The sequence below is a fragment of the Cyphomyrmex costatus genome, unplaced genomic scaffold (genome assembly GCF_001594065.2).
Source record: "Cyphomyrmex costatus isolate MS0001 unplaced genomic scaffold, Ccosl1.0 scaffold392, whole genome shotgun sequence".
NCBI classification, from domain to species: Eukaryota; Metazoa; Arthropoda; class Insecta; order Hymenoptera; family Formicidae; genus Cyphomyrmex; species Cyphomyrmex costatus.
Genome location: NW_017278121.1, coordinates 304,459 through 330,617, shown reverse-complemented (window position 1 = coordinate 330,617; position 26,159 = coordinate 304,459). Strand labels below are relative to the sequence as shown.

At 32.4% G+C, this 26,159-nt stretch overlaps 2 protein-coding genes across 2 annotated transcripts in view; both read right to left on the bottom strand.

The window, feature by feature from the left end:
• Positions 1-15,941, bottom strand: part of LOC108776870 (uncharacterized) — a 37,175-nt gene extending 21,234 nt beyond the window's left edge. The window contains exon 1 of the mRNA XM_018543601.1: positions 15,733-15,941. The gene's annotated coding sequence lies outside the window, so the exon portion shown is untranslated. The remainder of the gene's footprint in view (positions 1-15,732) is intronic.
• LOC108776869 (uncharacterized) lies at positions 1,881-23,316 on the bottom strand. Its single transcript, XM_018543599.1, has 6 exons — positions 23,176-23,316; positions 22,098-22,566; positions 20,866-21,172; positions 19,590-19,753; positions 18,173-18,312; positions 1,881-1,934 (listed from the first exon to the last, which is right to left on the bottom strand). Exons 2-5 carry the CDS (start codon positions 22,482-22,484, stop codon positions 18,271-18,273), a joined length of 900 nt encoding a protein of 299 aa, XP_018399101.1. The 5' UTR covers positions 22,485-22,566; positions 23,176-23,316; the 3' UTR covers positions 1,881-1,934; positions 18,173-18,270.
• Between the last annotated feature and the right edge of the window lie 2,843 nt (positions 23,317-26,159).

Below are 26,159 nucleotides of genomic sequence, written 5' to 3'. Positions count from 1 at the left end.
TAGTCCTATACGATGACCTTATTCGTGTCCTTTCTCTTGTCTCCTTCGCAAGCTCTTCGTCACCAGGGTGATACGAATTTAATTGCGTCTAATGAAAATTTAATACTGTCGGAAATTCCTATCGTACGTTTCTCCATGCTTAACGAGCTTGGGATTCGTCCGTGATGGCACTGAAGGAAAAGCATGCAATTTATGTGAGGTACGTGCTCTTGACTAGATATGTAGTTTTATTGTTCCGCTTATAATTAAAAGCCATAAAATAAATTTGAAATCTAAACATCTGTCTTCGATAAACGAAATACAGTAGAACTCCTTTTATTTAAATTTATCAAGAGACAAAACAGTTCTAATAACTAAATTGTACGGATAACAGAAGTTCATTAACTCTCTGCTGTATTTATTAGTTCGGACAATAATAGGAGCTAACGTTTATAAAAGTCTGAAGTCAATCCTATTACGTGAACGAAAATGTTAATTTTAACATTGTTGCATGTTTTAGAAAGTCCACTATACACGCATCTATAACTTAAAATTAACATTTTATTTTTTACGGTGTATACAAAAATATTTGATTCATTCGTTCAGTTTAAGTATGAGCAATAATAAAACAAGCTATTCTATTTCTATAAGAAAAGTATAATCAAGATATGTAAGATGAGTAAATTAGAAAAATAATCACTAATAATTTATGCTAATACTAAATACCGAGAAAATAACAAGATATTCGATTTTAACGGAGCTGTAACGACATAATAAATCGTGCATAAAACGACTTCCACTTCACAGAGGTATCGTTAATCTCGTCGAATATTAGCCGCAACGCGCATGGCGACCAAGTGGAGACATCCTCGCGGTAGTTCAACGTACCCGAGGCGAGATTAATTGAAAGTAGAAACAAACGTCTCGGCCGCTTCGCAACGATATTGTTCCGAGGAAAGCTGTGGAAACAACAGTTGACGCTTACTTTCGTGAAGGAAGTCGTTTGTGGCCGGAGGAATCGGACCTTGGAGAGAACTCACCTTAGGGAGCAGCAGACGAGGCTTTAAAGAGACTCAAAGAGTGTAACATGCAACGCCAAGAGGAAGATCGACGAGAAGGACGGAAGAAGAGAAGAGACAGAGAAAAAGAGAGAAAGAGAAAAAGAGAGAGATATGAGTCGTCGTGCGTCTCTACGTGGTACCGTTCGAGACCATCGTCCACCGACCACGAGCTAACCAGCTATCACTTCATGGAATTCGTCTTAACGATCATCAACCTCTTATATTCTATACAACTCTAAAAAATATTGGTGTGGTTTTAACACCATGTGGTGTCTATAATTCTCTGTGTCGATAATATTAACACCGACATGTGTGATGTGGATTTAACACCATAAGGTTTAACTCCATATCGTGAAAGTGTTGATATAAATACCAGGGGCTTTAAATCCACACCGACTAAATTAATATTAAAATTAACCGAGTATTAACATCAACGCGGTTGAAAATTAGACAGACACAGCGTGGATTTGATATTTAAAAAAAAAAATATCAAATGCGATATTTTTTTTTAAATGTGTAACTTCGATCATCTGTGAAGTCTCAACTTCGTAAAAATACGCTCGCTGTATTTTGTGAGAAAAAATACGGATTCAAAATTACGATTTTCAGACGTTTTAATTAATTTTAATCTATCGATTCATGCAGAAACAATTAGAGAACTGTCTCGAGTATATTACAAAAGCGTCAAAACTGTAGAATTTGCTAAACGCAAAACTCATCATTTTATAGACTATCTTCTTCGTTTGAAAAGGACAGGTGTCTTCGGTGAATTTGCTTTCCGCCATGTCACAAGCTACCGTTTCCCATGTTAACGAACTGTCGCGAAGTTCTGGTCGGCTGGGCCGGTGAATTATAATGAATCTATCGAGCTACACTCGTAGTGTGCAATTTCACCTTGATTTAAGCAAACGACACATTAGAGAGTACAACGCGATCGTCCGACAATTTAAAAAATTCTATAACATTATATACGAATTACTTAAGCAAATACAAACCGTATATATACTTCTAAATTATAGATGATTCCTCACATCTCTTTTTTAAGTTATATAATATAACATAAATTTCTTAAATTTTGTATTAAATCCACACCAATATTATTTATATTAGTGTATTCATTTTAGATAATAATAATAATAACACTTGCTTCTTAATGTTGTAATTATATTAACTAATAATTAACTCAACCGCAATGTGAGTTTGTGTGTGTGTGTGTGTGTGTGTCAATTAATAAATAACCCGTTCTTACAATTCGTAAGTAATAGTGCCCTGTCATCGTGATCTTAGCTGAATTAATGTGCGCGCGAGTACAATTTTGAGCTCATCAAGGTAAGCAAGTTCGCGATGACCGTTTACAGCGTATGGTTCTGTAATTTTACGCGTGGCCTGACAACATGTGCAAAAACTACAAAACGAAGTATATGGTAACTGGTTAGTTATCGCATAAGACAACATGTAACGAGTATTATACATGAGCGTACACGCGACTATATTCATTACGCGATTATTAGGTCAAATCGAGTATTAATAACGTATAGACACATTTTCTATTAGGTCATCCCACGCGAACTTTCCCCATTACATGAAATATATATATATATATATATATATAGATGTTGAAGATCAATTTTATGGTTTATGATTAATCACTCCTCTCTAATCTCTTGTATAAAAAAAAGATAATTCCAAAAAGTTTATTTCCATAAAATATTTGCGTAAAACACAGGGCTCGAAATCACGGGGCGGTAGATTCTGACATGATCGATGAGACAAGAATTGGACGATACATATACAGGGTGTTCTGTTAACATCATAACAGATTCTTTAACATGATAAAAAAATGTTTAAAATAAAAATCCTACGTTGAGAAAACTGTACTAAATTTCAATAAACATTTGAGTGGTATCAATTAAACATTTTTACTTATAGTAAATAAATATTTACTCGATAAAAAAGTGATAGTTAAATTAAATTAATAGTCTCTGTATCAAACAAATATATTTTTATATTTAGTAAATATTTAGTTAATACTATTTAAAAACAAATGATTTATTAAAAGTTACTACATTTCTGCAGTATAATATCGAGTTGCCCAAGCAGCTTTCGAGTCACAAAAAGCATCAAAAGAAAAATTAAGTAAAAGCTTATAGAAATGCTTCTAAACAAATAAACAAACTTTCACTGTTTGCTATTTCGAATAAATTTTGCTTAAACAGGATTCCAATTTAATCTTGATTCTCAAAAGCACTTCTAAACGAAAGAATATGTCAAGTAGTAAAATCCTCGATGTTCTTATTACGTAGAACTGCGACTGTGAATTCGACGATTCCGTGTATCAGCGATTAATGATTCGGCGGAAGGAAGCAGGACACCCTGTATACGCGTGTCGGTTCCGTGCGTCCCTTTTTCTCCCGGCGTTGGATACTGCATACTGGATGCTGCGCGGACCGTTATGCAACCTGCGGCGCGCAAACAGCGAGCGGGCGGTCGGTCGGTCGGTCCTTGCTCGCGCCGAGATTCCCGTTGGCCTGTCCCCGTGTCATCTTGCACGCTGTAGGAGCATCCCGACGACAGCGGCAAAGCTATACAAAGTCGAACCGTCGACTGTCGACATGAGTACGCACGTGTCGGATGCTGCGAGAACACGAGCTTTTATCTCGGATGCAAGCGAGTTAGGGAGATCCTCAAGTCGTTTGTTTTATCAATTATTTTTTAAATAAGTATTTTTCTAATTGCCTCTATAAATTTAAAAATCCACAACAATAATGTGGTCCAAAATCGGTCGATTTTATGCCAAAAACGGGAAAAGTATTTAAATAAAAAGGTATATTTCATCTCGGTTTATAATTTACTTTTCATGCCTTTTAATCTTTAGAACGAGAAAAGGATAAAACAAAAAGTATAATAAATTAAACCAAGATTAAGTTAATCTACATTACATTTTTTTCTACAAACATTTTTTTCTATCTTTATCGTGCTTCTTGAGAAAATAGAAAAAAATGTTTTAGATATTATGCAGATAATTATAATTCATAATCCCTTTTACTTCTCCATCTTTTCTTTCATTCAGCCTTCTACGATGAAAATAACATGTGCGGAAATTGATTCTTTCGCGACCTCGAACTTTTTCTTTCTGCTCGATTCAAATACCTCAAGTACCTACATCAATACACATTTAATGTAATCTCAGCGGAATAATTGCACATAATGCGTCTGCTAGCGCGGCGCGGGTTGCGTAACACAATCAAAAGATAATAACGTAGATAATCGCAATCCGGTTGTACGAATAAAATTTCATAACTTTATCGTCCGGCGCACTTCTCTGTGCCCAGGTCTTATAACGGGTTGCGCTGCGAGATACAGCAGCTATAAAATTTGTAAACGCGCCGGCATCACGAAATCATTAAAAGCACATCGGTGTCGGTACTCGGGGGGGGGGGGGATAGTAACCGATTCTATCCATTGGTTTACTGTTATTGCAATAAACGCTGCGCTGGGACACGACCGAGAGTTATTTTCCTTAAACTTTTCGAGTTACAGAACAGCAAAATCGCGAACAGTTTGTATAGGGGTTTACATGAATCTTTGCTAGAATTATTTTCTAGAAAAAGCAAGATATAGTAAGTAACATATTTTCATAATTAACGATACTTTTTTATTGTAATAATTTATCGTCATATTATGCTGTTATTAACTTTTTTTATACCATCTTTGTCAGAGATTTATTATATCCGCGTAGAAAATTGATGAATTTATGCGAATTATAATAGCATTTTAAAATAACAGTCACGTGTATATGTATTTATTTGCTTATTCTACGTATAGTGAACGTTGATTTGAAACAAAAAAATTGAATAAAATTTTATAATTTTTATTTCTGACGTAACTATTTTTTCAAATTCTTTTAAATTGTAATACTTTTCCTCCTAAGACGTAAACTATATAATTTATTCATTCAAGTAATATCTCGATCTAATTTTAAATAGAAAATTACACATTAATAAAATTTTAATGATATTAGTCCGTGAATACATTCTGAAATCAAACTGCAAAAAACAAAATAACAAATAATTTAACTTAAAATGCTTTGTGCAGCAAAATGGCCATATGTATTTTTCAGTATTTTGCAATTTTAGATCAATAATTTCTAAACAAGTATAAGCTAATGAAACCAAATAAACTTTTGCGCGAATATTTATTATTATTTGATCAGTATCTGTATAAAATTTGATTTAATTTTTAATGTTATTATACTTCCTCGTTAAATTTGCAAATAAATATTATAAAACACGATTTCACATAAGAATAGACAAAAAATATATATATAACTTTTAAATCAATAAGGAAATTGTACTGAAATTTTATATACATAAGATATATTCAAATTATTTGAAATAGAAATTTTAGTATTTTTGATATTGTTTTTAGATGAGACACGCCCTTAATAAAATGTTTTTAAAAACAGCGGTTCGTACGATTTTTCATATAGCCCGTTTATGTTTCAAGCGCGATCGCGAGTCGTTCTTCCGTCGTCAGCCTGTTTAACACGTTTACACTGAACTCATTAAGAACGAGAGAGCTTAATGCTAGATATATCGTTCCCGATACAACTGTACACATTCGACTGCACTCGAACGGCGGTGCGAGTATTACGACATGACGCCGGGTTATCCAAGATGCGCGACGTGTCCGGTAGTTTCTCCCAGTTCCACTGGTTGAACAACCAAAGAGAGAATCCGTGAATACATTCCCACAGGTATATGCACACCCATTTCGATGACCGACTGCTCGTCACGGATTCGCACCCGACTTTTCGACCAAACTTTTCGAGAAAATAACAGTCGGTGAAAAAAGCATCTTACTCTTTAAAACTTTCAAAGTGAATTGTCACTCTGAAGAAATCTCACTTTCAAAGATTAAAAATTGAACCACTCTTTTTCAAGACTAAGGAAAGATTGATTTAAAAAAAAAAAACGAATTTATGTAATAAATATCCATAAATAAAAACAACTCACAAAATTGAATGACATTCAACATAAACTAAAACGAATGTTTATTTAAACTAATAATAATAGTTCGTTAGTTATTTCATCATTTTTTTTCCGTTTTATTTTTCTCATTATAAATTCCAAGCAGCATGCTTCTCGCGTCGAGTCTCATCGCGAATTTTACTCGTCACTAATTACCATTAATTATCGCTATTCATTGGCCAGGTATTCCTCCCCGTCCCACGTGGTCTACCCTCGACCGACCGATCGCCGTGACATTTGTACGCCGATAGACGATCCACTTCGTTCGTGACGAGGAGGCCCAATCATCCGTCCGTGATCCCCCGGTTCTTTGCACCAACGTCTCTCTTTCTCTCTTTTTCCTGTCAATCTTTCCTCGCTCGGTGCGTGTGCCTCTCGCTTTCGCACTGGATCACCTTGGTCCACGGGCCAGCATGCCACCTTCCCCCCTTTACCCTAACTACTGCCTACACGATCGAATCTCGCATAAAACTGATGGTAAATGCAACCGCGAGACCGAAACCTCAACGGGATAGAAACTCGAGTTGCATGTATCGTGATGTACAAATTGCAGGACAACTTTGTATTTCTCGCAGAATAAAATAACATGTAAGTATTTATACAATGCACGAAAGATTTCTCTAGTCATAAATATTTAAAAGTAGAAATGAATTTTCTCTGAAAAAATAAGTCTGAGAATAACAGATCATTTAAAGGACGGCAGTAGAAAATATAATAATTATAATAGACTTTAAAACGTATCAGTGTGAATTTAACATTATTCACACACTTATATTATATTTATATAATTTTTATTATAATATATTTTAATATTACTTAATGATGGATTAAAAATTCCTGACGTTTTTATATCAACACACCATCTCAATGTGATAAATGTGCAAAATTCGATTAAGTTAACAACTGCGAAATTAAAAATTATGGAAACGGTGCAATAGTACGTAATTAGAGAAAAGCTAGAATGCAATTTTGAATTTACATTTAGAATGAAATTATCGAACGAAGAAATTCGTATTTCTTCCGGAAACTTCGTTCTGCCTTGCGCGCTCAACACGTTCATTTCCTTTCATCTCTCGCACGGGAAGTAGAAATAGCGAATGCACTCATTACGTGTAATAATTTATGTCCTTTTGACATGAAATTATGATCATGTATGCTGAGATTACGACCATAATTTCAAAATCCTTATGTCGCGCGCCGTTTACTTTCGTTTACGCCATTTATGAAAACACTGCCAATTCCGTTAAGAAAAATAAATAAGAAGCTCGCTAGTAGTATAAAAGCTGAAACAACTCTTTTTTATTGAAAATTTAAGAAGTTTTAAAAGTTATCATTGACTTCTACTTTATTTTTTCTAAATTTTAGCACACATTAAATATTTTGATAATTTAAAGATTTTACTGAAATAAATTTTGAAACACACACACACTTGAATTATCAGAAACGTAAAATTTATAAAACTAAATTTTCGATTTATTAAAAAAATTAATTTAATTAATCAATAGATTAATACTCGCGATCGTGAAGATTTAAAGCGTAATAAAAGAAAATTAAAATTTTCTGAAAAAATCTTATTACATCTTCGTATCTGAAAAATAATATGTCATTTGTCTCTAATTAATTATCTTCCTGATTAATTAGGTATTTTCATTGTCTCCGAATTTCCAATTAATCGCATCCGCAATTAGAACTTCCATAAAATTTTCAGTGATGAAGAATCGGCTCGAAATTCAAGCAATCTATAATCGGGAGAAAGTGCGCGACTTCCGATGCGCTTCGTGTGCACTCCATGTTGCAGCTCGCGATGCACAACGAAGGAGCAGGCAGTTAAGGAACGAACGACGCTCCCACGAGCTGTAGCCGCAGCTTCGTCTTTGGCGTCATCGACCATCGTGATCCCTGTTTAGTCACTCTCAGTTATGGCTGTCGCTTATTCCAGCTCCTTCTTCCTTTTCCTTGCCCTCTGTCGTTCATTCGCGCCTTCTCTTTCGTTCACCTTCTTTCTCTTTCTCGACTCTCTTTTTCCTCGCGGTTCGCTTTCAAACTGAACTAGACTATAAATGCCAGGCTTTGATAAATGTCACTCAAATTCAAATGCCAATTTCTGTGGTTTTTTCAAAAATTTATTTTTAAAAGACTTTTATTTGATCGATAATTAAATCAATTAAACTTATTTTAAAAATTTAGCATTTTAAAAAATATTACATTAATTGTAAAAGAAAAAAATATATATATTATCTAGCATTAAAATAAAAAACGCTAATAATTTTATAACATATTTTACTGAATTTTTTCTTGTAATATTATATTCAATGTCACGTACAAAGAGAAAAGAAACTCTGATGCCAGTAATAGACGATTGTCATGATTGTTTCAATGGCGAATCGGAGGAAACAGAGAACGAAGAGAATTCCGTTTCTCTCGACGAGTCATGTATTTTTAGGCGGACTCTTCACCGAAGTAGAAAGGGCTGTACCGAGTCCGTCGGAAAAACAAAACGATTTCGCCGTTCGCTTCGAGCGAACGTTTCAGCTGTCCCGTTCGCTTGTATTTCAGACCAAGACTTGAGCCATTCCAGTCGTAACGTTCTGTCTGAGCTACATTAGCAGTAGCAGCGTCTTCGTGATTTTGATCGTTTACGTTAGCAGTTCGAAAGAGAGAAAGAGAAAGATAGAGAGATTTAAATTTTCATTAATCTTTAACGTGTTTAAAATGTATTCATGTTCAGTCAGGTGTTCGCAGATTAAAAGTTTGATATTAGACCGGGAATATTACAATAAAATCCCGACCAGAATAAAAATAATGTGTTTTATGAAAGAGTGAAAATGTATAATGCCTTCCACATCTGAAGTCAAACGAAATGTGAAAGACTTGAGTTTTTTCAGCGAATGTTAAAAGAATATATATTATTTAATGTTACTTAGAGATCATAAAATTTAGATTACTTAAGATAATTTGTATAAATTGTTTTTAAATAGCTGAGAAAGCCAATAAAGAGTTATTCAATCACGTATTCGTTCATTAAATTACGAAACGGAAAAGTTAAAGACGATTGATTATTACTTTTAAATACCGTGTAATAATTCTAATGAGCCAGTCAACATGAATGTCTAAAAGATGTCGTAAAAATATCATAAAGACGTCTTTAAGACACACATGTCTAAAAAATATCTAAAAGACATCATAAAAATGTCTTCTAGACATGCGTGCTGTATGGGTTCTTTTTTTTATAAAGATTAAGTGACAATTACGTAAACATTACCGCTCATTTGCTATAATAACGATAAACTGAAGAAACAAAGTACTAGAAAGTCAATTTCAATTTGGAATCATTAAAATTTTGTTTTCACGTTGTGTTTGTCTTTTCATTATTGTTATATTTAACAATTATAAAATATTTTATATTCTTCAATAAATTATTAAAATTAGGTATTGATTAATTATTAGATATATTAACTATAATAATTTTTTTATTAATCCTATACTTTCAATAATTTTCATTCATAATTTCAATGCTTTCAAAGAAAAAATGATAAAAAATACTTATCTTTATCATATCTAAGGTATAATTTAGACAACCGGTTGCCTGAATCATAGCTTTTACAGCATGTTACAAAAGACATAACAAATTAATCTGATATTAATGAAAAGTTAAATATTTAATAAAAAATAAAAAAGGGGTATATGAAATCTCGAGCTACAATTTCTAATCTTTATTTGCGTATAAAATAATGCCAAATGGGAAATATAATAAAAAATAGATTAAGTGATATGCATTTAGCAACTCTTCCCTATAATTTTTTAAAAATGCAATTTAGGTGTGATAACCGATTGTGAAGGAATAAAATTCTTTAAGTTTCCGTTTTTTTTTTTCTACAAATAACTAACTAATAAAAGCAAACAAAAAATAACAATTTTTTAGTTGTATTGTTGTAACAGCAGATGAATGTTTTATGTTTCTAATTAGAGAAGAGATCATGAAGATTGGTGTATTAATTCAATGTATTGATCGAGTTTCGAATGACAAGATATCGTTTGCACCAGACAGTTACGATCTCCGGAGATTCATTAATTTCGTCAATGATTATATTACACGTACCCCATGGACGCACCCCATAATACGACCATGACTCACTATTTCGATCGCGCTAATATCCGACTGGCTTCGTTGACCGGAAGGGAAGCCACATTTACGATAGCGTAGCAAACTATATTGTTTTGCAGTCGCAAAAGATTCAGGAAAAACTCGTTTACTTCAAGGCCACAAAGTGACGAATAGTTACTTTTAATAGAGACACTTCATAAAGAGACAAAGATAGTGGATAAAAACACAGACCTTTTGTAAATCGATTTTGTCAAAATATTCTTTATTTTCTAATTTTTCTTCTAAATTTTTCATTCTTTTTCAACTAACTTTGATTATTACTTTTGATTATAACTTTGATTACAAAATTATCAAATATTCTACGTATAATTATATTGAATATTTATAAGTATGTTTCTTTAAAAAGATTTAGACTTTTCTTTTTATCTGCGACGTTTTTTATTCTTCATATAGAAAGAACGGTTTATTAAAATATTAAAAAATTTACTAAAATATTAAAAGTTTACTAAAATATTAAAAAATTTAACTAATTGTAAGTACAAATATAAAAATAATATTTTTATATTATCAAAATAAATTATATAGCATAAGTTGATTGTTAGAGTATCAAAATTTAGCCGTTGCTCATCCTGCTTAAATTTTCTATATAATTACTTTAATAGTTCAACAAACTTATTTTCTGATTTATACCTAGTTAAATTTTTAGATACTGCAATAAAATCGTCCTTTCGTGCACGACTGAGAACACAGGGCTCTTTGTTTCCACGACCGATTCCATGCGTGAAAAAAGGAGAGCAGAAAGGAGATAGAAGGACGAGCGTAGGAAGACAATGGATCCTCGAGACATCGGATAGGCGTTTCTACACTGGAAAAAAATGATGCTGTTTCAACAGTATTATTTTAATTAAAATTAAAAATAATCTTGTTGTGATTTAACAACAATATTGACGAAACAAATAAAATGTTATAAAACAAACAGCATTTGTTTCATTAATGGTATTATGTGCTGAATTGACAAAATTATTTTCAATTAAGATAATGCCGTTAACACACCTTTTTTCCAGTCTATTCAAGACTCTGTCTCGCGACATGACAGAAACGTGAAGATAAGACGATAGGATTCTTCTCTGCGGGGATTTTTCCCAATGACAAAACAAGAGGCACAATATATCGTAATAACTCATTGATTGCGAAGAAGATATAGCCACGTGGACAAGATGATGTTCTGAGAAAATTATGCAAGCTCGTGATGGCGTCATTTATTAATGGAATATCGATTTAAATCGTATCTCTCAAATCTTTTAAACTACAATTTACTTTAATAAATAAATTTTTATCATAGATGTACTTAGAATTACAAGGACACATTATTTCTAATTTGTCCTAATACGTTAAAATAATTAATATTTATACACCCATACAATACTTTTATATCTTGAAATGAATGTGCACAATTTTAATAAGATTTTATGAAACAGAGTATTATATTCTGTGATTGAATAAATTATGCAATGCTAGGTTTTCTTACTAATTTACGTATGTTTTAAAAATAAAAGAACTGTACATAAAAACGTAAAATAATATAAGGTAACATAATTTCATGTCTTTTAAGAAAAAAAGAGTTTTGAATAGACGTGGGCAGATGTATGCACCTACATCATATACTCGAGCGGCGTATTTCCTCAATTTCATTCAGGAACGCGTTTATAAATACATGACACGCGTCGATCGATTGAATCTTGCGGCGAAGGGTCGAGGATGCGACGCAAATAAAAATGTCGCTTTTTCTCTTCTATACGACGACCCTGTGTAAAGTCCCTCCAGGGTGAGTTTGTTGAAGGTCAAGGAGTTACCGAACGATCGATCGTCGCGATGGACAAAGACGGGGCGTCTTGATAATTAACGCGATATCGCGAGGAATAATACAGCTAATAATACGCAGTTGAATTTTATCTCTAACCCAACCGTGCAACCTTTCGCGAAAGGGCATTCATTATTATGGGGTGAACGAATCTGGCTAGTTATGACACTCGATAAAAATGATCACCGCGTCGCAGTTTATTTTTTTTAAAACGCCACGTGCTTCAGAAACTTCAAGAAAATAAAAATACCCTCGCTTATATACATCAGAAATATATAAAGTAATTAATTTGCGCAAAAACGTATTAGATGCACAAAATCCAAGGAATTTTGTTGCAGTTAGTCCCCCATTCACGATTACCACACACATAAATCAAACTTTTGTTAAGTTAATGTTATCTACACTGAAAAAAATGATCTGATTGTTCTAACAAAACGAATTCGGATGATATAATGATTTAGATTTTTGATTATTGTAAGTGAATTGCTGATTATGTCGACCTGAACATATTTGATAGATTTAATTTTATAATACGATTAAGTGTTCATACGTTTCTGGTTGAATTTATCGGAATTTCAATTAATACAAGACTTTATTCTGGTACACATTACATAATTCGGTTATAAATTAACAGAATAATAATTGCTGTTAGAATGATAAATTCACACTAAATTTCTCATTACTTTTTAATCGATGATAACGTTTGATTAATTAATTTTAAAATATTACCTTCCAATTAATAAACAACATTAAATTAATGTTGATTCGTTATCCTCAATTAAAGTTGGTGTTACATTACCATTATCTAATTGTGCTGAACAGAAATTGAATTAAGCATGATTAGCGTCGATTAATGTTGATCTTTCAGTGAAAGGAAACATTCGGACAACCTTTTTTGGTCTTCTCCGAGCAAATTAACGTATAACGGGCAAACAATGATGGTTCGTAGAGATCGGTCAAGCGTGTACTTTTTTTAGGTCAAAGGTCACACGCGAGTGAACCTAACGGCGACAACCAGGAGTTACACACCATGTTCTTATAATCGTTAAAGATCTCTTAAAAAGTAACTTTTTAGAAAAAAAGTGACAAAACCGTCAATTTTAAATACCTTAAAAAAACGCGCGTATTTTTAATATATTAAAAAATAAAAAATGACATTATTTATCTATTTATCTATAAAATCAAAATAAATTGATTAAATGGATTATATGTATATAATAATTTGTATTTCGAAGTGTTTTAATATTTAAAATATTCGGTCCAATTTTATGACGTATTATTTGTCGATTCAATCATTCAAATAAAGTAAATAATTGAAATTTTGTAATTGTCTTACCGAGAAAAATTATTAAAAATGGACAAATCAGAATCTAGTTAATCTTAATTGGAATTCAGTAGATTTAGTAAATTTAACCAGAAAATTCTATATAATTCGATTTTTAATTAGAATTCCAACAAATCCAACCAGACATTTTTCTCAGTAGGTATCCATTGCATGCAGAATGTATACGAAATTCAGTCTCGGGCGTCGCGTTTCGATTTCGAACTGCGATTCCTGCGTTCTTCAGGATTCGCGGAGAAAGGCCTCGCATTAGGGTCGCCTCTGTAGAAACGGATATTAGAAAACGGCTCTATACAGCACGATCTTAAACCTCTGCATGATCGACGTCACGTCGGCCTCGGAGCGACTGACAAATCACGTGCATCGATAACGTGGTATATCTCGCGAGCACCATCAGCCTCGATTCGCTCGTCCAAGGATAGATATCCCCGAGACCTCGAGAGACAATCGCCAACAGTGCGACTGTCGCAGCTTTAAGCGAGAGTGCTCCGATTTTGAGAAACCTACGCCCACCGCGAGCCACACTTTCGCTTAAAATTTACACCCACGTAAAAAACGAAAATTAGCAAATTGGAAGGTGATATTAAATTTTCTACATTCGAAGGCTATAAACGCGAGAGTAATCTTTATAATTTGGTTATTTAAATACTTATTCATTCGACTGAATTGACACGAGTATAAGTGTTTAACATCAATTTGGTAATCAAGAAAGTTTCGTAATAATACAAAAAAAAATGACATGTTATTTAATTTATAAATATAAATTATAAAATAATTACAAGGATTCGGTAATGTGGTTTCAAGCTCTCAAATTCTGAAATACAGAAAGAATGATTTTTGCTGAGGTGTCTGAAAATGTAGCTGTGCATTCAGATCTAAAATAATTTTGTTAGACCATCGAAATGATTACATAGGACGCCCAAGCTGGTTGTTAGAATGTCAAAACTTTTTGCAACTTCACTTATTATGCTTAAGAGTTTATATAATTACTTAATGGTTCAACAAAATTATTTCCATATCTAAATTTAACTATTATATACGTTTTTACACACTCCAGCGAAGTCGTTTTTTCTGTAGTATTTATATTACAAAAACATTTAATTTTTAAATGTTCTCTCTATATAGAAAATGTTGGTCACTTTCTTCTTCGTCTATGTTTAAAGAGACTTAAAAATTACGAAATGGTGTCGCTTATGAAAGTAAAGTTCAGCACAAGTCGGAAACGCTTTCCTCGATCAAGTCTAACAAGTGATGTTTTCGCACATCCTGACACGGTGTATTCACTTGCAACTCTCGTCGATAATAACGAACCCTATTCTTTCCCCTTGGATCACAATTACGTTCTCTGACTTCAATCGATAGAAAATTTCATCGGCCGGCGAACATCGCGCTAATTGAAGTTCGCTCTTTAACATTCAAACAGTCGAGCGAATTTCCATAAAATCAGCATATATATTCACGCTGCTTTTCATTTCATTGTGTTTCAGTCGACATTGTAATCTCAGTAAAAGCCTTATGAGATTTATATATACAAAGAAAGTTATGATCGTGGGGTTCGTTATTTAATGCACTTTTAATACACATATTATGGCGAAGCGGGAAGGCGTGAGTAAATTTAATTTAGTATAATTCAGAAATTCCCACCCTCGTCTAATTACTCTTACTTCTAATCATCATAGAATTTCAATAATAACGCTTGATGAGAGAAAAAATATGAGAACTTTTTAAATAAAATAATTTAATAAAACATTTTGTAATAAAACTCAAATATAAATACATGAATAGTTTTTTAGTATTGCAAACAATTAAAAGAAAACAAAATAACGAATCTACGTTGATCAGCACAGAAAGAAAGGCTTGCTCCAATATACAATCTAAAATATTCATGTATTTCAGCTAAATACAGATCTCAAAATAATTTTGTTAATTTATCAAAATAATTTGTACTCTCAAATTGATTGTTAAAATGTCATTTTTTGCAGCGTTGCTCGTCATAATTGAATTTTCTACACAATTATTTTGATAGTCCGACAAATCTTATTCCTCGACCAACCTTCAGATAAAATTTATAAATTAATAGAATTTTAAATCGCATACTTTATATCATTCAGCGAATTTCAAGTGAAATTTGATTTGCTGCAAGAATCACAACTGTAGCGTTCAACGTCAAAATTTCGAGATTTCACGGAAAAAAAATGACGCTCAATGAAATTCAAATGAAGTAAAAGCATCTCGTCGCTCGCCCACGCAATATTGCGCCGATCTATTATCAAACTCCCCGTGCCCTCCCTCGATTCACCCTTCGCACGCCCAACCTCAACCACCATCAAATTATTGCGAATCGACCAACTTACCGGAAGAGCCCGGCGCTCCCTGGCGTCCAATCGCTCCTGCCGCTCTTCGACGCGGAGAAATTACGATCGTACCGAACGCGAACGCGGAAGACCGCACCTGGCCGGACGCAAAACGCGGTGGTGAACGTTCGTGACTCTTGGAAGCGCGGTCGGACGGCGCCGTGTACGTCCTGACGGTCGCGAGGCTGCTACGAGACTGTACTGGAGAAACGCCGAACGCCGCCGCGTCAATGAAAGCGCGTCGCGCCGCGCCACCCCGCGCCGCGCAGCCGACGCAGGGCTGTCGCGCACCTTCGCACTGGCGACACGCGCAGCGTGACGTTTGCCCAATAACAGTATAACGAAGACAAAAGTATCTTCTCTATCCGCTCTACAAATTAAATTCGATTTCAATGAAACGTTAAATTTTACTTAGCTGAAAATATTTGTTGCTGTGTACTTTTCACAGAATTTTATAAAATTTAATGTACTTTCCATTAATTTCTATGCGGATTTGTACGAAATTTAATGCATGTGAACATTATTGTTACTTGTAACTTCATTTCCACTAAAAAACAACATTAAATATTTTTAATCTATCTGCTTGTCCCTTATCTATTTATGTAACGGAAACAAATTTCTTTTTTTTTTAACAGCGTCTATATGTTGCGCTTTTTATTTTAATGTACATGTATTGAACAAAAAATGATGTATCCATAGTATTATTTTAATTGAAAAAATTTTGTTAATTCAATAACATAAATAAAACAAATACATTATGCTCTTGTTTTAATAAAATTGTATTTGTTTTATTAAGGGTCGGAACAATTTATGAAATTATTTCATCTTCGGATAAACTACGAATATATAATAATTTATCTACTAAGTAAACTAAAGAGTAACAAAGAGCATAAGAGAGAAAGAGAATGACTGTCAATTTACTGAAAAGTGAAACAACCTAGCTTAATACTGTTATTAAAAAAAAAATAACAAGATTATTATTTTTAATTTAAAATAATGCTCATGAAGCATTGGATGAAGAATGCCATATTTGATCAAGACATTTGTGATATTATTATTTAAATTTCGGTTTAGAATTATGTTTAAAGACCGACAAACAATCAGCGCACAATTTGCTTAAATAAGAAATTATATAAAATTGCAAGAAATATTATTAGGCATGAAAAATCGCCTTAATTGAATATGGCACTTTTCACTCAATTTTTTTAAATTGCTCTAAAATTTTTAGACGTTCTATAATATCGACTTATTCATATTTTAATCCTAGATTACGATACTTCATTGTGAATTACGTTATTACGAAAGTTACTATATATTTAAAGAAAAAGTTGTAACTTAAAAGTGTAACTTAAAGAAATAATTACAAAAAATTACACTATTACAATACTTATTATTATATTTTTTATGACGCCTCTTGTATTTTCAAGACTAAATAACGTCTGGTCAAAATTATGGATCATTAGTGTAAACAATTAGGAAGGTACATGGCGGGGAAGAGCACTCGCGCGAGCAAACTGCCGATTTAGAAAAATTTTGTACTTTGCGAGATCGTAATTCTTACAATAATAATAATCAATAACATTACAAAGAGCGAAGTAACTCTTACCTAACATTAAAAAGGGCGAAGTAAGAGTTATTTCGCCCTTTTTAATGTTATTGATTATCATTATATAAAAGAGTCCTTGAATTTTTCAATTTATTTGTCTTACAATAACACTTTCGTAATCTAGGCTTATGCGGATTGTCTGCGTTAGTCTACCTTTTAATAACCCTTCCCTTATCTTTCCACGCCGCAATTTCATTTCATACTATGATTTGCGTAGGAACGGACGATGTACGAATAATTTTCACAAAGTTTCACAATATACTCCTACAACACGCCGGAAGCGCGAATATATTGCACAGCCAGTATAGTGTAATTGCATAAAGGAGAAATCTCGGTTTTGATTTCATTAAGAAAACCGTTATCAGATACGAATTCTAACGCGCAAAGAGTAATTAAAAAAAGGAAAAAAAATTTTCAATTTTAAGTGAAATTACGTTATTGAAGTTATGGCATGTATTTCTTAAATATGCACATTTATTTCGTGATTGATATAACGTGGAAAAGTTAGTGTTAATATATAATAGGAAAAACTTAATTATATTATATAATTCACGTTATACGAATTTCCACTATGTAATTCCATTATGTTGTACAAAATAATTACGCACGAGTTTATTCTTTCTACTCGTAATATTAAAAGTATCACAATATTTAATCACGTTTAAATATTCAGGATTAAAGAATATAAGAATTTTATGTTAAAAATTTAAGACAAAATAAAAGATAATGAAAAATCACGCACGACTCCTCAATCTTTCATTTATCAGAACACTCGATGCTTTTATCCAAGGTTTTAATAACTTAATGAAGAATAAACAGATTTCAATTACTCACTATTTCAAAGCATCCAAATCCGACGCGCTACATCATAGGACAGCTTCGACGAGTCGCGTGTAGTGTGTATCTATACGGTTCAGGTGGGCGCATCGACGTCACCTGGTTTTAATCGTCGTTTTCCGCAGCTCGCGTATCGTCTGCAAGCAAAAAAGGTTTATCTTGTTTGAAATACTTTTGTCTAACAGTTTGTCCAAGCGACGGGCAAAAAGCTTGCTCGGTAATTTCGCGGTTATCCAGTCGCGTGTTAAAGCATTCGTTTCCTTATTCGGTTCCTTATTGCATCTCCATTGTCCTCGTCGTAACATGCTCTCTCGCCTACTTACCTGTAGGTTTACATACACATGCACGTCCTAAGCGCTTCCTGAGTTAGTTCAAGAATTCCCCCGACCCTTCTTCCTTTGACCGTATTACGCAAAATCGATGTGCAAGGAGCCCTGAATATCGTGACGCAGCTTCTTTGTAAACGTCATCACACACTTGTTATTTTAGACATCATTACGTCAAAGAAGATGCAATACTTTCATTACGCTGATTACACCGGCTATTTTACACGTGAACATCGATTTATGACGTAGACGTAAGGCGACGTAATAAACGTTCCAAGTTTACCCCATTCAGGAGAAAGATTTTTAATGAAATCTTACGATGCTCCGTGTAACGTAAAAATGTTTTAATAAAACTTGATAACGCGCTTTTTGTTATATAATAATAATAATAATTGGGCATACAAAAAAAGAATCGTCATTATATTTATAAGAAAAATAACAATTTTTAACTCCAATTTATAGAAGAATGCAGCATCCTTTTAATCCAATATACCCATACAGCGAATGCAAAAGTATTCGTACAAATGGAAAATGTCTTTTAAAAAACACTTTATTTTTAAAAAGTAAACAATAATAGGCAATTTATTAACAAAAAATAAAATGGACTGTACATCTCTCACAATTTTTTTTTACCTAAAATGATGTATAATAATTAAAAAATAGGATGTTATCTTAAAAATAAGCAAAAATAAAGAATTGTATTATTATTTATATAAATTGTATTATTGAACACGAAAAATATTTGTACAATCAAGAAATTTAGCTTCTAAAGAACATGCGAAGCTCTTTTGATTATAAGGATAAAACATACTCATAAAATTGCTAATTAATGTTTATTTTTTACAAATAAGCCTATTTTTATTAAAAAATAATAAAATATACTTTTACATTCACTACATGTAATTTTCGACTGTATAAATTTCTTTAGTATACAATTTCCTTATATATAAGTATATTATTCTCTATTCTTGAGCATTGTGTATTTGCCATTGTGCGGTTCACTTTATTGCGTTACGCAACTAGTAAAGCCTAGTAATATTCCAACATGACACAAACAAATAAATAACATCGAAAAGAAAGGCACCTACCTTTTTGGCATCGTCCAATGTTGTGGGAACGTAGTGGGCATTGATCGCTTGCGCCATAGTACAGTAGTCGCGATACAAGACGTATTGATCTTTCAACCAACGTCTAATCGCGAAAACTCTATCCCGAAACTGATCGTTCGGCTTCGATTCCAAGTCGTTTATATCTGGAAAAAAAAAGCGTTCAATATTTTCAAAACGTTGTGAATATAAATCGAGAATATACATATATCTACGCGCGAAATATATTTGAGAATATATTTTGAATACATTTGAATGCATTTATGCATAATGCCTCCATTTAAATGCAAAATGAATTTAATGCATTCGTCATACGACTTTATACCGCTATCGGTCTATACGTTCTCATTGTTTCGATACAATGCGGATTCCTTCTATTCATTGCTAGAGTCGCAATTGTCGGCGCATTCGCCGCGGCACGACTCACCACTTCGGACGCGTTCATTAAAATGACATAAATCGCGAAATGAATCGAAAAGGAAAAATGTTCAAAATGTTAATGTAAGATCTTTAATTAAAGATAAACACGTCATAGATAAGATATAATAATAATTTACTTATATCGCTGAGAAATTATCTTTTTATTCACACTAGAAAATAGACGTTAATAATTGATATCATAAACACTGAGGAATATTTATAGAAATAGAGATTTATAAAAGATTTCTTAAAATTATTCAATTAATGTATTACATAATTTTATAAAAGTACGGTTTGGAGAAAAAAATATAAAAAAATAATTACAGTATTAAAGTTACTGTAAAACAGTTACATTAGTTTCATCATGGACACATTTTGCAAAGTAATAGTTAATAGACAATACGTTGGTATTGGAGCTATGATTCCTCATGTTTGCTGATTCTATCTGATAACGAATGACTATTGACATTATAAAAGATACGAAGGACAATCTATTCTAAGCGCTAATGAATATTTAAATGACATAGTAAAAAGAAATTTAATTGAGGATTTTTTGAGTGTTAGTATTGAAGGATATAAATATAAAGAAGAAATTGTAAAGCGATATTTTAATTGTAATATTTAACGTATATAATTATATAAAATTCACTAAAGACCACATTAAAGATTGAAACGTTCAAAATTTTTTGAAATTATTTTATATTGTGACTTTTGTTTATAATAATGGCGAATGACAAATAGCTTGGCTTAAATAGTCTCTATTTTTCCTTGTATATATTTGAATTTGTATTCATTAGTACTCTTTATTAAATTATTAATTTTTTTGCTTATAAATTACCAGGCTGCGTAAAGTCTGCAATCTTTGGGAATTCCAAAGGCTTGAAATAGCTTCGAGTAGAACCCGGTTCTAGTTTTAAGTCCTTCAATTCGTGTAGATATTTTTGGAGGTCTTCTCGTTCTTGCTGCAGTCGTAGTTCAACAATCCGTTTCCGAAGTCCACACATTTGTTTTCCATCAAGTAGTCTCAAAGCTTTGTCTTCCTTACGACTTCCTGTGGTATTGTGATTGCCGGCTGATTTCGAATTCGTTATTTTTGTTCTTTTCTTTCTTCTCTTGAAGTTATGTTCATGGTTGTTATGATTAGACTGAAAACGTTATTAGAGATGACGAAATAATAGTTTTTCTTGCCAAAATACATTATGTAATCATTACATAATGATTTAATATATCGATTTGGCGTCGCAAATATCGATTTTAACACTTGGACCTTCAATGAGTTATTTATGTATTGTTATTCTCAAATTGAATCTAGTATTTAACCTTTAGAGCTTATTTTAAAATGATTTTGAAAATAACAGCATACTTTTTTGTTATAGCTTTTCCTTAAATAAGATTTGTATAATTCATCATTTTATTGCACTTGATCTTGCCTTAAAATATAACACTATGTAGCTTTTCCATTTTGAAAAAAGTTAATCGTAAAATGTGTATAATCTTAAATTAAAGACAATTAAATAAGAAACATCCTATATTCAGTCAAAGCGGATTTTGATGCTTCAATATTTTTATGTGAATTTATGTCATATCTAATTCTGTAAACTGCTAAAATCTTTTTTAGTCTTAAAATGCAAGACCAAAGTGATAATATCATTTATTAAATCGACAAGCAATTTAATAATTTTTTATGTTATAAAGATGCTAGTAAGTATCTTTACAAGAATATTGATAATTTAATGATAATATATAAGAATTTTAAATCTGTGAATGATTTATTGTAAAAAATTTACACAGAAATATTTAAGCATTAGGATTCACTTTAACTAAATATAAAATTATTATTATAAATATATAGGCTATTTTTCTTATTTAATTAGATTTATTTTTATTGGTCCAAATTTATATCATAATTTAAAATAAAAATTTGAAAAACTTAGGATAATAGAAAAATAAGTTTAAAAAAATTTTGTTTAAATCTAGCATAAATTAAAAAATATTAAAAAAAAAGAAATATGATAAAAAGAATAAAAGCTATGACGTTATCGATAAAAAATATCCAACGCTAATACTTACCATTTTATATTTCTCTGAAGAGTGGCAACTTTCGTTCTCTTCTCTTACTTTTCTCGTCTTCTGGATTCGAGACGTGCTTTTGATATCGAAGGAGTTTTTCGACACTTTTGTTGTTTTCGAGTTTGTGTGTTTTTTAATCAATGCGCCTTTGTGTGATTTTTTCAGTACATATTCAGCGTCCTGTGGAATTCGTTGAACCAAGTTCCCTTCGGAAACATCTCCTCTTCCTTTTTCATTATTCTCTAACGACAAATTAGATTTAGCCGACTCGAGCCAGTCCTCGTCGTTCGCCACTGGCAATCCGATGACATCTATCACCGCGTGTTCCCTCGCTCTGTTAGATGCTTCCTCACGCTCTTTCCGGTTGCTTTCTTGTCGGACAGTCATCCCCGGGAAGTTTTTCTTCTCATCTGTCTTCGTCACGTCGCCGATCAACGGATCCGAGGAATCCGATGAGTTCTTATTGGAACTTACGGTTGAAAGATTCGTCAGACCGATTGCATTATCACCTTAAAATTATCGTTACAACGACAGAATTTTCCGATTAAAAAAAATCTTAAAATAAAAATGTTTATGTGTAGTTTTATGACTGTTAAAGACTACCTTTAGCACAAAAAAAAAATTATTATCCATGTCGTGTGACGATTGTGGAACGTATTATTTCGAAATTTAGTTACTATTTATAAATATTACAGAAATATATTTTATTAATTCAATAAAGTTTAAGTTTAATAAAAACACTTGAAATATGGTTAACAGCTCAAAAAATGAGAAAATGCTTGTTTAAATGAAAGGCAGTGTGTAACTGTCTGCATGTGATGATAAAATAACTCCTATATTTTTATAGAATCTGATTTCTTCAGATCTATTTTATTTGGATTATCCATGAAGCCCTTGACAGTTACAATTAAAATATTCTCAAAAGTATTTCTTTTGTTTTATTTCAATTTTTGTTTTAAATCAATTTTCTCTCGCAAAATTCTGTTTCAAATAGATTTCCTAATATTTAGATATTTTATTGGAGTAATTCCAATTTTGACGTCGCCGTCAATTATTTATAACATTTTATTAATTTTACCACTTAAAACGTTTTCATCTCGAAATGATTCCTCTCGATGCTGATAAATTCTTCTCTGGTTCTTCGAACGCGAACTGGTAGATCGTGGCAACTTCAACGAACGTACAGTCACGTTATCTGGATTCCCGATGATGCTCTCGAGGTTGCTGACATGGTTAGACGGTCTCGGATTGACCTTGGTTGCACTTTTCGGCCTCAGATCGAGCCCATTTCTGTATCGAATAAAGCATTTCGCAAAATCATTTTCATATTCATAAAGATTTGGTCATTTCAAGACTGTCGACGCTTTGCCACTTTATTCATGCTTGTGATAATAAATCATTGATAACGATCACAACGTTCGTTATAAGCCGTCCGACCTTTTCTATCATTAATTGAAGCACTATCTCTCAATACTGTCTTATACAATATGTTTCGAATATCAATTATATATTTGCATACTTTTATCTTTATCTTTACAGAAACAAAATTAAATTATTAACAAACAAGGAAAGAATTATCGCCTATAACGGTCAAAGACTGAAATTTCTCGGAAGTGCTGAGATACACGTGTGTCTCTTTATACAGAGTCTCGATATAATAACTTACACTGGCGTCTAAGGTAGGCTCCCACTACATTACCTTACTGATGAGTCCAGTAGTGGAAGCCGGGACGAAACGCCAACTTGTGATATTCTTCGCAATATACTAAATTAATAAGATCCATTTATTTACGGAATTTTAAATTAACATCTTTATATTTAATTGTAATTAATCAAGTATTTATCGGTGATATTATAATACTACTGTAGTATTTATGCGTTATATGTCTGATTGTATCAGCGCGCAATTATGGGGGGACTACATATATAGTATATAAAAATTCACACATATTTATAATAAGCACTTTGATCCAGCTTTGACCGTTATAGGCAATAATTCTTTCCTTGTTTATTGACAATTTACGGTCGATACAAAAATTATTTAAATTATTAAAATCAGTAATAAACATTAATTGTCCTTCTTTATGACTCTACACTTATTATTAAAATAATAAAATTTATATTTATGTAGAAACTATCTCTTAATATAATTATGAAGCTCTTCACGACTAATCATATAAAAAAAGTTTCAATCGAATTGGCTGAAATTGTGTTCAGCCAATTCATTGTAGAAATCATAAGATACTGATCAAAAGTTTTCTTAGGCAAAACTATAAAAAATGAACAGATTTACACTGTATATCCCCATTTAAAAGTTGCTAATTTATTTTCAGTAAATAAATATAATATAAACTTATAATTAAAAAAATAATAGCTAAATTGCAATTTAATGTTCATGTCAATAAATATAATTTTATATAGAATACATTTGGTAAATATTTACTTAGAACTATTTTACAAATATTTATTAAAATGTATTTTCTTTACAGTTTATAGTGAAAAATCTTTTATAAAAAATATACATATATACTTTTTTAGAGAAAAATATAAAATAATTAATTATGTAATGTGTTTTTTAAACTATATACCTGTGTTCCTTAGCACTGTCCTGATAAGATTTGTATTCCGCAATGTCCATTTTTTTCGTTCCAGATCCCACTCTATTAATTTGCACCTCTTTCTTTCCATTAATTATTTCCTCGCGCTGCGATCGAATACTCGAGCTGGAAATGTCCTCGAAGGTATCGTTCGCATATCCGTTTTCAGCCAGACTTTTCGAGCTGTTCGAAACTGTTACGGAAGGGTTTTCGTCTCTTACATGTTTAGAGCCATCGGAAACATCAACGGAGTCTTCAACTTTAGTCACAAAGCTGACTTCGACGTGGGAAAGTTCCGAAATAATTTCACTGCCGTCCTTCATCGTGCCGATCGACTCCTCGACAACGCTGTCGTTAGAATCATCTCGATCATTAGAATCTGCCCTTTTTGGCGTTTTCGTCATCGTTTTGAAATCAATAGAACGCTTTTTTTGATCGAGACGCATCCTGGAAGTCTCGTTCGATTTTCCAGACAATCTTAGTCGCTTCGAAATTGAATTATTAGACAGCGCTTTTCCATTCGAGATTTCGGATGATTTGCTGGACTCCTTTCCTCCCTCGGACTTCGCAGTCGTTCTTGTTCTCTCCAAACGTCCGGAAGATCGTCCGCTGGCCGTGAAAGAGTTTCGCCGCGATGTTTTCGAGCGCGAGAGTGATTTGGACAGAATTACCGAGTCATCGAGTACACTTTCGATCAAACTGCTCTCCTGAATCGTCATTGGATCCGAGATAAGACTTTCTTGCTTTCCTGCGGAACGCGACGATTTATCATCTAACAGCATCGCATTCTCAAGATCGATCTTTGCGACTTCTTCGGGAAGTTTCGCGCTCACTTTGTCTGGCGTCGATATTTCATTTCTCGACGAAAGTTTCGTTTCCTCTGTGTGTCCTTCGAATCGAGTATTCGGCATTTTTATATTGAGCTTGAGCTTTGTGACTTTTCTTGGTGATTCCTTCGAACTCTCCAGAGGAACCATTGAGACGCTGCTTATCGAGCTGTCGGTATCCTGAAATTACAAAGCATCACATTAATGTTGTTATATTGTCAAATTCTCAAAAAGAGAGAGAGAAAGAGAGGACTTATTATAACTCACATAAATCTGCAATTATATTAACACTAATATTATCCTTAATGTTATAATTTTCTACTTAAGAATGTAACTGTTATGTACAATATATATTACATTTATTGAGTGGAAAATTATATTGACTTTTTTAATGTTACTGTTAATAGTTTGTGTGTTACAGGTTTTATATTGTATAAAAATAAAGCAATTGATGAAAGATAAATGGATAAAGCTTTTATTTTCGTTCTAAGGCGAGGTCTTCTAAGAACAAGCAGCTTGAGCAAATAATGAGTGTACAGGATGACCGCACGGATTACAAATATATAGTTACAGAATAAGATATTACGTAATTTATAAAGAAAATAAAAAATTGAATAAAATCAGGGTGATTATAAGAT